This window comes from Fonsecaea multimorphosa (assembly GCF_000836435.1).
Source record: "Fonsecaea multimorphosa CBS 102226 unplaced genomic scaffold supercont1.33, whole genome shotgun sequence".
Taxonomy (NCBI): Eukaryota; Fungi; Ascomycota; class Eurotiomycetes; order Chaetothyriales; family Herpotrichiellaceae; genus Fonsecaea; species Fonsecaea multimorphosa.
This window is the reverse complement of record NW_015971667.1, coordinates 101,221-116,669: the sequence shown is the minus strand read 5'-3', so window position 1 is coordinate 116,669 and position 15,449 is coordinate 101,221. Positions and strand designations below refer to the sequence as shown.

Below are 15,449 nucleotides of genomic sequence, written 5' to 3'. Positions count from 1 at the left end.
ACGTCGTATGAGGAACCAAGAATGGCAGAAGAGAATCAGGACAGAAACAGAACGTATCAACCAGGTCGCATTGAAGTCATCATCCGCGACATGGAACCGCGGACCACACTTGTTTAGCAAGCCGAGGATCGGTCTGAGCAGTGAGGCTGTATGTCAGATAGATGCCGTTGAGACCTTGAGGCCAAGGGTCTTACACAAAGCTCGACGAGGATAGTGGCTGTAGCCAGGATGGAGATAGGGACATGGAAACAAAGAACGGAGCGAGCCAGAGAATTGCCGAAGAGTACCTCGTATTAGCAGCAGTGACATGGCAATTGATGACAAGAGAGCAAGAAAGCAGCACCCAAGAAGCGAGCGACGAGGGAAGCGCGGCAAGACAAATGACCAGGGAGGGGGGAGCCATGCGAGCCGGGGATGGGAAACGGAATTGACTCCATGGCACTCATACCACTCAGCGAGTCACGGGGGTGAGCTGTGAGCACCACACCCGTGGACAGTGCCTATAGGTGGTACCTTTAGCTACCAGGTAGTACTCAACGGCTACCAGTAGAGGCCTGTTTCGTACGAGTCCCAAGAGTACCTAGGTACCCAGTGACCTCCTGCCGGTTCCTGGTCCCTGGCACCCACCTGGCCTGTGTGGAGTCCCCTTAGCAGGTACTTCCCTGGTCGATCTTTGGGTGGGTGCTAGTACCTAGGTGGGTGCTAGTAGGTGCCTGGGGGTGCCTGGGGCCGAAAGTTCGGCTTACCAAGCCAAGCATTTGAGAATGCCCAAAACAGCGTCAGCCTCGCCTCTACAGTAGCTGCCCCCCTGCTACTACCCACCCCTGGGCCCTGGACACCCACTGTGGTCCGCCATTACTACCACTTTCTGGTTGGTGCCATCGCCGCCAACTCGCTCGTTCGCACAAAACCACCGAGGCAGCTGGAGGCAGCTGGAGGCACTCCGTGGACTGACGATGCATGCACCGAGTAGTACTCGGTACCTCGTAGTGGTGCTGCAGTTGTCTTTCGCTTCTTTCGCTTCTTTCACCTGCCTTTGGGGTGCAAGCTGACAGAACACCAAATCGCCCACCACACAGCCGTATACCCGCACTCTGCGAGTCCACGGCCGACACATGCGCAAAACACCCCTTCCGCCAGTTTACCAACCCTTCCCTTGTCTCTGCGCAATTATTGTTTCTTTCCCAAGTTCACGGCAGACTTGCTTGTCGACATGTTTCATTCTAACCCAATGTGGATTCAGCCAGCTAAGCGACCCGTTTCCCTTCGGGCAAGTCGTTGGTCGAGTCGCCATGATCTGCTGCTCAAGCGGGCTGCACGTTGCCTTCTTAGATCAAGCCTCAACCCACGGGCCATGCCGGCTACAGCTGTGGCCCAGTCTTCTCTCGCCGGTAGGCGCTCGGTTGGTCCCTCGCGACCTGCATTCGGAGCCTCGTCCTGTCCTCGTATCCAGCACCTCCTGCGATCCAAAAACCACCTTTCGAGCGCCCTCGCCTGTCAACTGGCTTGGCCTGGAGGCGATATTCAATACTCTGTACATAACCCATGCAATGGGAAAAGTTGGGAGAATAGAGCGCCACTTTTGGAAGGCAAATCTCATCGAAATGCTGGACTCGCCTAAACCAAGAGACGGGGTCTCCGCTTCTGAGTTATACGACGTAGCATTGCAGCAGCCGCCTCCCGACCAAAAACAAAACTCCTGCAAAGTATCATCGAGATCTCCCACATTGCGTGGTCGGAGTTTCGTGCATGCTTTTTGCCAGACAAAAGAATCCAAATCAATCCCAGATATTGCACCACTGTGGATCAATCTTGGCCCCTCACAAATACCCCGAAGCAACCAGAGTCCAGACGCCGTGGCCGAGCATGCGCCCAATTTTCTTTGGCGTTGCCGACCCCGTTGCCATCCCTCGAACAAGTGATCATCGGGCCATGCCACAGCCGTCATGTCCCGACCTAGTCCTGCCTCCTGCACTTGCTCATCGGTTGTCTTGAAATCGTGTCGTCGTCATCGCCATGCACTCCTAACAATCAAATGCAAAACATCAAGATTCCTTTTTCGCCCGGTTTGAACTCTCCCCCTCAGGCCTTCCTTTGCACTTGCCACCCGACATGTGGCCATTTCTAGCCGTGGTTCTTGTGAATTCAGTGCCACAGTGTGGGCAAACCGCTTTGACGGCACTGCCACTCTTCTCTCTTTGGTGGCGTAGTAGATTGGAAAAGGTCGAGAACTGGCGTCCGTTGCACCCGTGATCCCAGCATTGTGGTTTGGGTCTGGATGGCATGATCTCGATTTCTGCAGGAGAAGATTCCAACGTGAGTGGTACCGCTGGGAAAGGTTGCATCGCCATCCCAATCGAGGGTAACGGTTGTTGGCTGTGTTGTGGCTGACCGTGCATGTATAACGCATTCGGCGAATCCGGCGGGGGCAGGCTCATTGCTGAGCCATGAGAGGTTGTGCGGCCCACGGGGTAGAATGTATGGGCTTCCGTTTCATTCTGGTGCAGCGGAAAATCCGACGTCGTGTCTTGTTGTGCCGTTGGTGGCGGAACCGGCGATCCAAAATAACCCCCTTGGTGAGGGAAGCTGTTGATGGGGGGCGACATGCTGTACGATGGCATGTTGTACATTTGTGGCATTGTCGACCCGCTTTGTGACGGCATAGCAGCCATTGACGGCAGTGACTGCGTCTGATGTAACTGGTTTTGTTCGGTGGCGTAGGCCAGCAGCATATCGCTCCGACTGTGGCTGCGACCACGAGAGAGGCTAGGCCTGTGGTGCCGAATGGGCGTTCGGTCACGAATTGCCGGCGCGCTCATGGCCGCCTGCGGCGAATGGGAGGAACGTCTGCGATATGGCACCTCGGAATTGATTGAAGGTTGAGATACCATCAGAAGAGATTGTGGTGGGGGTCCGGAGGTGTAGGCAACGTTCCCAGGTGGTAGGTTGTCAAAATCTAACTCGTCATCAGCCCCAAAAAATAACGGGAACTTAGTTGTGTGAAGATGGGATCCTTACTCGGGAAAGAATTGAGCATCTCGTTCCCGTAAGGCAAGTGGTTGTGGAATTGCGATGACGGTGTAGGAAGAACTTGAGCAGCCATTCTAGAAGGCGTACATGTCAGTCATGCCCGTGGCACGATCAGTTCAATGGATATTACCAACCTTTGTCGTTGTAGCGTATATTGTGGCAGCCCTGTGGACTGCAGTTCTGCTGAAGTTGCTTGTTGTTGATGTGACGTCCAAGCGTATTGATGGCTCGGATGGGAAAAGGGCTCTGGACGCCGCCTCTCCTCCTGATGCGACTGTAACCCCGTGTTGACTGGTATTAGCGACTTGGAGTGGTCTTGTCCTCCTTGATAAGTGCCGACGCGACCACTACCTTGACCACTTGCAGTCGAGACTCGATCCTCGCCGTATATCGCGCTCTGGGGTTGACTGGACGAACGCTCCGTGGCTGAGGGCGAGGCCGGCAAGATGGAAGGAGTGGACTGGCACGAGTTAAGGTACGCAATATTGACTGAGGCTACAACCGAGCCTGCGAGAGCAAGCTCGAGAGATATTGAATGTTCTTTTTATGGTCGGGTTCCGATCGACGAAGTTTTGGCTGATAGGAACGGAGAGTTGGCGGTCACTGACTGTGCCAAAACCACCGGGCCCGCTCCGATAAATAATATCTCGAAATAGGTGCTGCTTTATCCCCGCGGTGGGAAAGGGTCCGCACAGGTTCTGTTAGAGGCAGGTCTGCGTAATGACGATATTCAATGATTGGTCCGTGTTTGGGAAGTCCAAATTGCCTCTAGGCACGGCACGTTGTAGGCACAGACGAGATATGCTGATGACCGGATCTTTTGAGGTTGAGGTGGGTTGCTGATGCCACGAGCCTTCGACAAGGGGATATCGTCGAGGGATAAACTCTTTGAAAGAGTCACGTCCCTCCCCTTTAGCTCAGCCCTACGATCCCCGTCGTACGTTGCTCATATGGCTAAAGAACCTTTTGATCCTTTCGGGGGCCTGAGCGGTTCCAAGAGCGATGAATGGAGATGTGGCTCGCGAGGGGGGTTTGTTAGGAAGCGTGCTGCCCACGCCACGTTTTGAGCAGATGGAGACGGGGTGAACTGGAATGGATCAAGCCAAAGCCAAAGATGACGGATGGCCGTTTGAAGACAATGTCGGAAAAGGGGGGGCCAGGCGGTTGTTCACATTGGGTAGCCAGCAATCGGGGATCATTCGTAAGAGTAGGTTGGTGGTGAAAAGGTCATTGCCAGACCAGGTCGGGCGGAGTCTGACCCGCGCGATCAGAAGTCCAAGAAATCAGATATCATAGAGCTTAGCTTCAGAGATCCAGGGGAGGTGCTTGTCGCAGCTAATCAAAAAGGACTGTTGCGCTCAGCACGGTAACAAACTGCGCTCTCAGGTACGTGATGGGGGAAGTGCTCGAGGGGGATCGTGGAGCGACCGTTCATGGGCCCCAAAGCCCATTGCCGGTTCACCAGTGACCACTGACCAGCATAGCCCAGAGCGGAGCGACCTCAGCCACGGTCAGCAGTGCTTACTTACATAACTCGACAAAACTCGTCTCCAGTGGGGCCAGTTTAGTACTCGTAGTGTTGTGGGAACCTGGGAGCGATTGCAAGAATGGCTCTTTGTTCGAGAGAAACACACGCACCCTGGGTGGGAATAAGGTGCGGGCGGCGTACGGCTTTGAAATGACGGAACCACCATATACGGGGGTTTCGTGTAACCATGGAGAGCAAGCATGACTTACATGTCATCAAAAGAGGAGAGAGCCTGGTAAAGTCACCCGCCCATTTAGCACCGACCAAGCACTGTAACGGGGTGAGCAATAAGCAGGTAAGCAGAGGGGTGTTGGCCACCACCCACCCCCGACCACCACCACCACCACCGCCAACCGGCGACCGCAGCCTGGTAGGAGAAATAGTGCTGGGAAACAATGTTGCAAAGGCTACCTCTCGATGGCGGGCGTCTGACCCCCGGGCGCGGCCGCTCTGGGGCCTATCAGCCTTGAGTGCCTCCAGAGGCGGCAGCACGACAATTGCTTCATCGGGCAGGTGGCATGGTATTTGTGGTTGCAAATGATTTCATCAACTCTACGCTGTGTGTTTTTAGTAATAGAGAGAGTTAGCTCGCTCCATTCGTTGAGAGGAGGAAAGGTTGAGCGTGTTCTCTCTTGTCATTCTCTTCCTCGTCGACCAGTGGCCAAGCTCTGGCGATTCCCCAGCGCCAAACATTTGGCCAGAAGCAAAGCAGCGTCGACCCGGCCACTCTGTGATCGCGGACTAACCTAGCTCAACGGTGCAGGGACGCCAACATCGAACTCGTCCGGAGAAAATAGTGCTTCGTACGTACAAGGTCCTCGGTACTGGATGGTGATTTCAAAAAGGTCTGCCACTCCCTAGTTGGGCCGATGGGGACCGAGCAGGTGGGTTGCGAGGCTAAATTACGGGAGTCGAGCCTGGAAAGACGGCCTCAACGGATCGACTGTTAGTGGAGGACAAATGACGAGGTGGTTGGTGGATGGGCACAGATGGCGAGATCAGTGGTGAGCACCAAGCACCACGCACCACGCACCACCCGAGCGAGCGAGAGAGAAGGGAAGCAAGGGAGGCAGGGGAGCAAGAGTCCGTAATAAGTTCGCCCCCACGATGCCCAGAAAGAAGCCTGGTGCCAGTCACCCCCAGTCCGAGTCTGCAGACGATTACTCGTACAAGGCCAAGATGCAGCAGACATGCACAACGCCGGCGGCATTAATCTTGCATGCATTTGTGCTGAACCCGATAGGCCACCTCGCGGGTGCCTCGTCTCGCTCCTCTCGTTTCTCTTTCCCTTTCTTCTCCTAGTCACCCCAACCCCCAGTAACTCACAGAGACAGGCCCAGCAAATGCAACCAACCCTCACGTCGCTCCATGGGCGTGAGTGGAAAGCTAACCTCTTGGACCTCACGCTAATCATTTCGCCTCCATACACGGGCCATGATGCTGTTTTGGAGACTGCGATACGGCCAATCCGCGACAGCCACTGTCTGCTTCTTTCCGCAACCTGCGCCGTCAATGGCCAAAGAAGCCCGAATTCGGCTTCTACGAGTTCCAATCGGTCGTGTGTTTCAGCGACTCCGGCCTCCGGCCTCTTGTTCAGGTTGATGATTATGGGTGAAGAGATTGGCCCAGAAACACACATTGAAGATGGGAAAGTAATCGAGAGCTCAATACGCACCAAGTGGATGGCCACAATGCCTTTCAGGGACCGGTGGTGTGTTCTATCCCTTTGAGTCAATCCTTAGACAACAGGCGCTGTTATTCTCAGAACGCCGACCGTGGGTATCGATGCTGCACCTACAAGCGCGAGGTGGGCGAGCTGCTCAAGCTCTCAAGCTCTCGCCTCCGGCCAGCTACTCTACCGGCGGTAAGCCTTTGGCAACACCAATTCAGAAGGTGTCGAATCCACCAAATCCAAATCCCTCGCGGAGAGTCGGGGTCTACGAGTACTAGCTTTGGTACCTGGCCCACCAGCCACACCCAAGGCCCCCTTCGCCACGACCTGGAAGTAGCCCCCGAAAGCCTCATGATCGACCACATCGCCTGGAGAAGTTCTTCCTGAGGGGATCACATGCAGTAGTTGGTCGGTGGTTCAGCCTCATCCCGATGTGGGTAATGGGATCTGTGGCTTGGATCCTTTCGCTTGTACCTATGGCTGTCGGTCAAGACGAAGGATTTCACCAGCCACTTACCCCGTGCTTCAGTGGCTGTGCAGTCTGCGAGAAGGACAAGATCCTACTCGTAAGTACGAGTCCTCGTACATACCTAGTTCGTTGAGGCTGGTGAGGCTCTACCTAGGAACTAAGTAGATAGAGGATTTTGGCTTTCACGTTGGACCGGCTGTGGAGACGGGCGCATGTGCCCTTGTTTCGTCTATTCAGCTTTCCGTCAGCTCGACACATCGTTCAATAATGGGGCGAAGACACTGCATGCAAGATCGTTTACAGGGAATATGAGAACAATTCTCTCACAAGACGGAGTCTAACGCAGCTGGCCCCCGTTGCTCTGCCGAAATTGGATATTGACATGAGTCGAAAAGAGTCAAATCCCCGTTCGCTCTTACGCCCTCTAGCATCGAGTATCCAGCCGCATGACGCTTTCCGGGCTTCCTTGCGAACCTTGGAACGTAGTGACGTCGGCACTTCCAAGAGCCTGAGTGGAATGTTGCGATGGGTGCCCCATGAGATGGGGAAAAGATGCTGAGACTAGGTTGACATGAGAGATGCATTCCCATTATGCCGGAGGATCTTCTCTGACGGACGATGATGGTTTACTACCGCTTCCCTTTCTCTCACTGCTTTGTCCTGCGAGCAAGATTTGCATCCTACAACATTCGATGGGTTTTTACTGGTGATGCAGCCTGTTCGTCCTGGACTGTGAGGTTGCTGTTAAACGTACAACGACCTTTGCACGCCGACCTCAACTCGAGATGGCATCCCCGAGATCTTCAAACTCAATCTCGTACTATCGAGTTGACAGATCGCACGTCACGTCTCAGCAAAAAACAATGGAGAGAATGATCTGGGCTGCCATCACCGCCGATACATACACATTCAGGCAGGAGAACAATAAAGACATCTGCGAGATGTCGAAAGGGAAGGACTTCGAAGATGCTTTGCGCATCACGGTCCAACGAGCTTTCGACGACCAAGTTTGTGTTTGTTCAGCAATGCTCAACCGGTCCCAGATACCCGGCGAGCAGGATTCTGTCGATTCGGAAACATTCATCATTTGTAGCGGGTTGGTGGGTGATCACGAACACTTCAAGATAAATCATGTGCCGCAATGGTAATAGAGTTTGTGTCGTGAAAAGAGGAAGAACTCGTGTGACGACGAAAAGGCCGAAATCGAATCGGGAGCTATTCTTGTCTGGCCGTCGTTGGAGAGCCTAGCGGTGGCCAAAACGTTGGCGTTTGTGCAGGGGAGAATACTGCAGCGGAAAGACGTACGAGGTATTCGTAGCTCGGAGGTCTTGAAGCTTATGAACTATGAGTACCGAGTACCATATACTAGTACCATTAAGCCCGTCCAACTTGAAACCCGGAAAGATCACGTTGACAAGGTTATTGCCTATTAGTTGCATGGGACAGGCTGGACAGGCTGGACACGCTCCTCGGCAGCCTGGTGGGCGGATGATGGGCTTCTGACCTTCAAGTTCCCCAGCCGCGGCGCCCGACTGCGGTCATGGTCATCGGTCGCTTGACTGCTGGCCTTTGGTGCAAATCCTCTGTGGTCCTTCATCCACGCCACGTTTGCACCTGTTCTAAGCTGCGGCAGCCACTCAAATACTCCAAAGTGTCCTTGTAGAGCGGTCGCCTGTCTCTCCCACGTCCAGCAATCACAAGGGGGCAGAGCACCAGGGGGTTGAGTCTTCATTAAAAGCTCTCTAAACCCTCCTGGAGGCGGGGCAGACTTCGTCGCTTTCTTCCAACCCTCGCGCTCACAGGCTGCCTGCCTCGTCGATTTCCTGTTTACGTCTTACAATCCAGCACGACGCAGTACGGCACAGGAGCAGAACATGGCCTCCTTCCTCGAAGAGCTTTGGAATTCCATCTTTACGCCTGGCCCGACGCCGACGCTCCTCGTTGCTACCAATGCCGCATTCGCCGCCCTGCAGCTCCTCTTTCTGATCCTACTCATCGCAACGTATTCTCTACACTTTTTGGTATTATCGGTCCTGTGCGGCGGTCTTTGGTACTCGATCAACTGGTTCGCTACGGAAATCGCAAAAGAACAACAAGCGCAAAAGGCAAAAGAGAAGAAAGAAAAGAGCCCAGAGCCAGATAACGCGAGTGATACTGAAACTGAAGGGCCGCCGCCGCACGCGCCAGATGATGATTCCGTGAAACCCACGACAATACCGACGGCGCGCAGCCAAAGTCCAAGACACGAGAGGCCGAAAGACATTTCACCCACGCTTCTTGAACCGAAGATGGCCGAAAGTACAGAGGCACTGAGGCGTCGGCGCAGCCTGGGCGAGAGCTCGGGTTATGTCAGCACTGACAGTGAGTGGGAGAAGGTATCTGAAGGAGAAGAGAAGAGCAAGTGAAGAGGAGCCATTCCTATGCTCTCCTCGGGCACCGCCAACGGAAAGACTCTCCGCTACTCCCAAGTTCACGAGATAGAGAAGAGGAAAGGAATGAAGACGGCGCCTTTCCGCCAGACCACCACCTACTCAAACCCCATGTCGACAGCGACCATGACTTGCTATACCCGGAGAGTATATGTGACAGATTCAAGATACCCCAGATAAAGGGAATGAAATGACTTCTATATCCCGAGTACGTTGAGACATCCGATCGCGGGGATACTATTCTCTATTCCCTATTCCCTTATAAAATGCCCCGCACTCGATATTGCTTGCCACGGGGCACCTGAGTCCTTTACACGTACTAGTAGCCAAAGTTGCGCCCTCGTGGTCAGGTTTCATCTTCATCGCTTGATCTCTCCGCCGTGGGAATGCTGGCAGCACGAGGTATGCAATAACGTGTGGTCTTGTCAGAAGAGCCTTGATCAGAGGGGCCCTGACTTGCAGCGTGGGACAAGAGGGAGTCGGCATGACCCGCCCAAGCTACTAGGTAACGTAAGTTTCGCCGCCACAACCCAAACGTCCATCAGCCCTCCTCTCCGCTTGTCTTTCTCGCTCAGCCTCGACTTTGTGACTCTATATTGGTGACGCTTTCCCTCAGTAGTAACTCAGAGTCATCTTCTGTCTGCTGCCCCAGCGTCCCACTATCTCACATGCCATGATTGCCGCTCTCTACTCGAGACTGCGATCATAAGTACCTCAGACACTTGTACAGTCCACCACACAGCTTGAACCCACCGCAACAATGGTTGTTCGCCTGTCCCAGCTTCTCTACTATTCTCACACTGTCACTCGATCTTTATCGCGGTCCTCGTTTCGCTTATCATTAATACGGCGTACCATATGAGAGAATTGAAGAGGAAGAGAAGGATATATACGACGCTGTCATGGCTTCCATCTTCACATACCAAGATGAGCCTGCCCGAATACATTCTCCGTGGTCGACACCAGGAACCTCAACCCCTCAGCAACTTCACTCGCTTGACAATCCTTCTGGTGGAAGCCATCATATCACACATGGTCTCATGAAGCTGGAACCAGAACGCCAGGATGGTCCTACCGAGTACAAGCTTCACCTCCTCCTTCGTCCTCGACGGAAATTCCTCTCCGCAACGACAACATGCTCCGTCTATGGGTCACAACCCTATACCACCCCAGTCCAATCTGCTGTTGTATCAAGTCGCTCCCCTGGTGACTCTTTGCTAGATCGCCCTACATCGCAACCTTCCGCACAGGCTCGTCAAAACAGACTACAACAACTGACTACACAACTGCTCTGGAGGCTACAGCAGTCTTCGCCCTTTCATTCTTCGTCGAACGCAGATTTGGTCTTACCGCTACTTCCTGAAGCGACGCCCAAGTTGGGAGTTCCGGAGCGGCCAGCAAAACTCCTCCCCGGTCTCGAGGAAAGCCAAGGCGCCCTCTATGAAATAGGAGTGGCTGATGATGGCATGCTGGCAGGCTTAGTCGAAGATGAGCTGCAAGAGAGTTTGACCAATTTAAAGGCCATGGCCGCAAGCCTCGGCTGCACCACCAATATACTTCGAAAAGTTCCCGTAGGAACGTGTGAATGGGTAGAAAGTGGCAGCGAAACTGGCCACGCGCAAACGCGCAAAGACGCACTCTGGGTTGCTGAAGTGCTGGTCTACCCAGACTCACGAGGCTCGGCAGACGCCGACATTCCAAGAACAACACTCGATATGCCAGCCGGATCCTCGGAATCGGAGGATGGGTCGGATTTGGCCGACCACGCTTCGACTGATCAGATTCGAGTGACCCTAGTGGGAGCTACAGCCGCCGGAAAGTCTTCCCTCCTAGGGACCTTGTCAACCTCTACTCTAGACAATGGACGAGGCAAAAGCCGGCTGTCCCTGCTCAAACACCGACACGAGATCGCTTCGGGAATCACAAGTTCGGTTGCGCACGAACTCATAGGTTACTGGGAGGCTCGACACCCTCCAAATACTGTCATCAACTATGCGTCAGGTAATGTTTCCTCTTGGCTAGACATCCACAACCTGGCTAAGCGCCTTGTCTTGCTTTCCGACTCTCCTGGTCTCCCCAAGTTTTCAAAGTCAGCTTTCCGAAGTCTAATATCATGGAGGCCTTCTTGGACTATACTGTGCGTTGCAGCAAACGACAGCGACGAGGCAATAGGCCGAAGTCCCGCAATGGATCCGCAGTCGTATGCTAATAACGGAATCGGCGAGAGTGGGGATCTCTCACTCTCGTATCTGGACTTATGTCTGCGATTACAAGTGCCATTGATGGTGGTCATCACCAAAATGGACATTGCAACCAAGGCAGGACTGCGACTGGTGCTTGCTAGAATTCTTTCCGCTGTCAAAGCCGCTGGTAGGAAACCTGTCATGCTCAGCAATATGCCCGGCCCTGTGTCTACTCCAGAACAGGGAGTCGCCCTCTCGGAACTCCAGACCATCTACGAAAGGGATCAGACGGAGGTTGAACGACTTGTTGAGTCGATGCAAAGTGACCCTGGGCAGGGGACTGTCCCAATCCTAATGACTTCGGCCGTCACAGGACTCGGCATAAGCAAATTGCACGCATTGTTTCGGACCATTCCCGCAGTCTGTAAGCCACGACAATCTCCGTGGCCTGGACCCGCGGTGAGTTCTTCGCTTTTCCATGTCGATGAGGTTTTCAGCATCCCCCCATCGCGCGTTTATACCTTGGATACCGAACCCCAACTCGCAAAACAGGGCATTGTGCTTTGTGGACATCTCTCTTACGGTCTGTTGTCAGTTGGCGATACTATGCTTCTAGGTCCTTTCAATCTGGACACCGATGGCTTATCTAACCCTATCTCTCCGTCCGTCTTGAGAGCCAATTCTTATGCTGCTGCTGAGTCGTCATACGCAGAGGGATCATCAAGTGTTCTCGCGCGTTCTTATCAGGGAGAGGCGCCACAGCAGCCGACTCGAAAGTATCTGCCTTCGGCGATATTTCTCCGAGTCCGCATCGTGTCCCTTCGTACTTTACGACTTCCTGTGATGCGCATGCACAATCAAGAAACAGGCACCATTGGTGTCGAACCTCTGGACGGTGAACACACGACGGTAGCGCTCGGTAGGGCTCGCAAGGGTATGGTTCTTACCGACATCAACCAACATCTCGCTGGGTATCGTTCATTTTCTGCGAGGTTTCCTACTTCAGACTTTGCACAGACAACTTCGCCGGTTTTGATACTAGGAGGTCATGCGATCGTATACATCAACAGTGTTCGTGCTGCAGCCAAAGTAACGGCGGTGGCGCTCGATGAGGATGAGCAGTCGGGAAAATATACGTCTGCAGCATCTTCCCGAGACGACGCAGAGCTTTTCCGTTTAGATATTGATGACGACGTCGAGGGGGGATTTGGAGACGGCGACGGCGACAGGGGCAAGCCCAGTAACGAGAGGAGGGAAATCAGAGTGTCTTTTCGTTTTGGCAGTACGATCGAGTGGATGGAAGTGGGCGACCAGGTAGTTGTCGTTCCTACTATGACGGCGACTGGGCCTGTGACCGGCCCAGCACCGATTGCCAACACGGGCGGCTTGTCTGGGTTTGTTGGAACAGTTTGTGAGGTGTTTAGTTGATGATATGCAGATTTCAGATGGGCTGAATAAACGAAACATTGAAGAAATGGAAACGGACAGCAGGGGTGTGGCCGAGACAACACTGTGGAATATAGCCTTTTTCTCTCATATTTTGACGATTTGTTAATTTACCGTCTCTCGCTTCGGACATGCACTTCCACGACACTGCGAACCAAATTACTATTTCAAAGTCTGGCTTGGATGGTCGCCTCAGGAGATTCTGCCGCGGACCCGAGAAAGATCCTCCTGTCCATCTCGATTTCTTTGGCACTATCACTCGGGATCCCTTCGCCCTGAAACTGCAGCCGATCGGCAGGCAAAGCGTTCATCCTGACCCAGCGCCTTGCGACCTCGGTAGCGACCTCGTCTCCATCTACGGTGGCATCAAACATGAGCAGACAAGCGCACGCGACGGCCTCGATGTGGTCGAGGATGTCCCTGCCGCAGCGTTGCAGGCCCAGCGAGTCGCCCGACCGGACCAGATGGTGAAGCGCCTTGTAGCGATTCGCGGTCATGTCGCATTCGGCAGCGAATCCACGTGCTTTGTGCAGATGACCACTGCTGGCAGCGGCGGCGGCGCTTTTGATCGCGCCCAGCACATTCCGCACCCAGTCTCCGAAGACCTCGTCGAGGACGTCTTGGCCGGTCCTTTGCGTCTTGGGATTCTTCACCACCCGCAACACGTCCTCGGCCATGACGCTCGTCGTGCCCTCCCAGATGGTGCCCACCACGCTGTCCCGGAACAAGCGGGCGATGTTCAGGACCCCACCATCCTCGTTGTTCTCGCAGTAGCCCACGCCACCCAGCGATTCCATACAGGCTCTCAAGCCCGAGACGCTGTTCAGGGTGACCTGCGCTTTCATCACGGGCGTGAGCAGGCGGAGGAGCATCTCTTGTTTTACCCTTGAGCGGGGGATGAGGACCGCCGCGCCGCGGGTGCGTTGTGTAACGACGTCGTAGTCTTGTTCCGTGGCGCCCAGGAGCGCGACGCCGAACAAGACCAAGTGCGTGTTGGCGCGATACTTGACGCTTTCACCGGCCATCCAGGCCAGATGCTGCGCGTTGTCCCGCAAGAGTTGTCCGTCTCTCACTTTTCGGACGAGCGTGTACGCGCGACTCACCGCCAGTCCCCGTGCCAAGTAGCCCGCACCGCCACTCGCCGTCCATAGTCGTGTGATGTTTAGGATGAAGCTGATTTCCCTTATACCTTGGTTCTCTTCGCCGATGAGGTAGGCGCGCATGCCCTTCAGCTCGAGCTCGGCGGTCGGTACGCCTTTTGTGCCGAGTTTGTTCTTCAGCCGCTGGATGCGCACGCCATTGGTTTCGGTCGACAGAGACTGGGTGGTATTATTACGGCCGGTACTTCGGCGAAGAGGAGCGTAGAATGCACTCAGTCCTTTGCTTGTCTGGGCCAGCAGAACGGCCATGTCGGCATCGGTCGCGGAGGAGAACCATTTGAACCCGTCCACAAGCCAAGGTCCGAGCGGGAGACCATGTGCGTCTCTGTCTCGGCCGCGGTCGACGTCGGTTTGTATTTCTTGAGCGGTCATGCGGCGCGCGACAGTCTCGGTGCCTCGCACGTCACTGCCACCGCTTCGTTCGGTCATCCATTGCCCACTGGTCCAGGAATACGCCGGGTCCAGGGAGACCAGGCGGCGGTGGCTTTCGCGGAACACGGCGGCGCGACCGGGCTGGTCTCGGTCCGGATCATCAAAGTGTCGACGCAACAGCACGGCGGCCCCGTCAGTCATGGCCGTAGGGCAGGTGGTCACGGCACATGTCCCGTGCCAGAGGTGGAGGGTGCCGAACTCATGAACTCTCCGGTTGAAGATTTGCTTGATGGTTGTTGAGGGCTGAGGATAACCGTACCCGACGATGCCGGCACGCGTTTGAATCTTCTTCAGGGCGCGCCATCCCTCGCTTGTGCGGAGGGGGGTTGCTTTATTCTCCTCGCCGAAGGTGGTCAGTGGGTGGAGTGTGGGTAGGTCAGTATCACAGTCAATCGTGTGTTGGAGCGTCGAGGCGTCGAGGACCAGCCGGGCAAAGTCATGGAAATGGTTCCGGAGAGGCGTCGGTAAAGGGTCAGGAAGGTAGAGGGACAAGGCTCGCGATAAAGCTACATCATCCGATGCTTCGTGGCCCGAAGAAGAAGAAGCCGTGTATTGCGGCGGTACGACGGGGAGAGCTTGGAAGAACCCAGTGGTCGACGACGACGGCTTTCTCGACTCCATAGTATCAAGTAGATGATGTGATGGAACGAATATCTGCGAGCAAAATGTTTCGCCAGGCCCTGATTTGGGTACATATACTACAAGTGAGGTGGATGATCATCAGCCCTTATACTTACAAGCCAGCCATGGACCATGGTGGCGAGCAACGGCTAAGCCCCTCGAGAACCCACCTCCTCCCCAGGGTAGCAATAACAAGCCCGCCCTGCTGACACCAAGTGACTGAGTGACTGGGTGTTGATATCCGTCAGCGCAAAAGAAAGCCCCGAGTATCTAAGCGCTGATGCTGATCCACCTGCTCGTTGTAGCATATGCACCCATGTCATATTATAGGTATTCATCAAAATATACCTACCAGATAATTCACCACAGCATCTTCTTCTCTCGCGCGGACTCCGGAAATTGTCGTCGGGGATTGGAGGGAGAAAATTTGAACCTCGGCTGCAGATAAAGACGGACCTGCATGGGACGGGCAGACGTGG

General features: G+C 54.5%; 4 protein-coding genes across 4 annotated transcripts; 2 read left to right on the top strand and 2 right to left on the bottom strand.

Annotated features, from left to right (window-relative positions):
• Positions 1 to 2,045: 2,045 nt before the first annotated feature.
• On the bottom strand, positions 2,046 to 3,103 carry Z520_10836 (uncharacterized protein; the record flags this gene model as incomplete). The annotated part of the gene is made up of 2 exons (XM_016781328.1): positions 2,046 to 2,956; positions 3,019 to 3,103. The coding sequence occupies 2 exons, from the start codon at positions 3,101 to 3,103 to the stop codon at positions 2,046 to 2,048; spliced, it is 996 nt and encodes a 331-aa protein (XP_016627540.1).
• A 5,470-nt stretch (positions 3,104 to 8,573) lies between these two features.
• On the top strand, positions 8,574 to 9,104 carry Z520_10835 (uncharacterized protein; the record flags this gene model as incomplete). The annotated part of the gene is made up of 1 exon (XM_016781327.1): positions 8,574 to 9,104. The coding sequence occupies one exon, from the start codon at positions 8,574 to 8,576 to the stop codon at positions 9,102 to 9,104; it is 531 nt and encodes a 176-aa protein (XP_016627539.1).
• A 926-nt stretch (positions 9,105 to 10,030) lies between these two features.
• Z520_10834 (uncharacterized protein) lies at positions 10,031 to 12,739 on the top strand (the record flags this gene model as incomplete). The annotated part of the gene is made up of 1 exon (XM_016781326.1): positions 10,031 to 12,739. One exon carries the CDS (start codon positions 10,031 to 10,033, stop codon positions 12,737 to 12,739), a length of 2,709 nt encoding a protein of 902 aa, XP_016627538.1.
• A 185-nt stretch (positions 12,740 to 12,924) lies between these two features.
• Z520_10833 (uncharacterized protein) lies at positions 12,925 to 14,970 on the bottom strand (the record flags this gene model as incomplete). Its single annotated transcript, XM_016781325.1, has 1 exon — positions 12,925 to 14,970. The coding sequence occupies one exon, from the start codon at positions 14,968 to 14,970 to the stop codon at positions 12,925 to 12,927; it is 2,046 nt and encodes a 681-aa protein (XP_016627537.1).
• Positions 14,971 to 15,449: the final 479 nt, after the last annotated feature.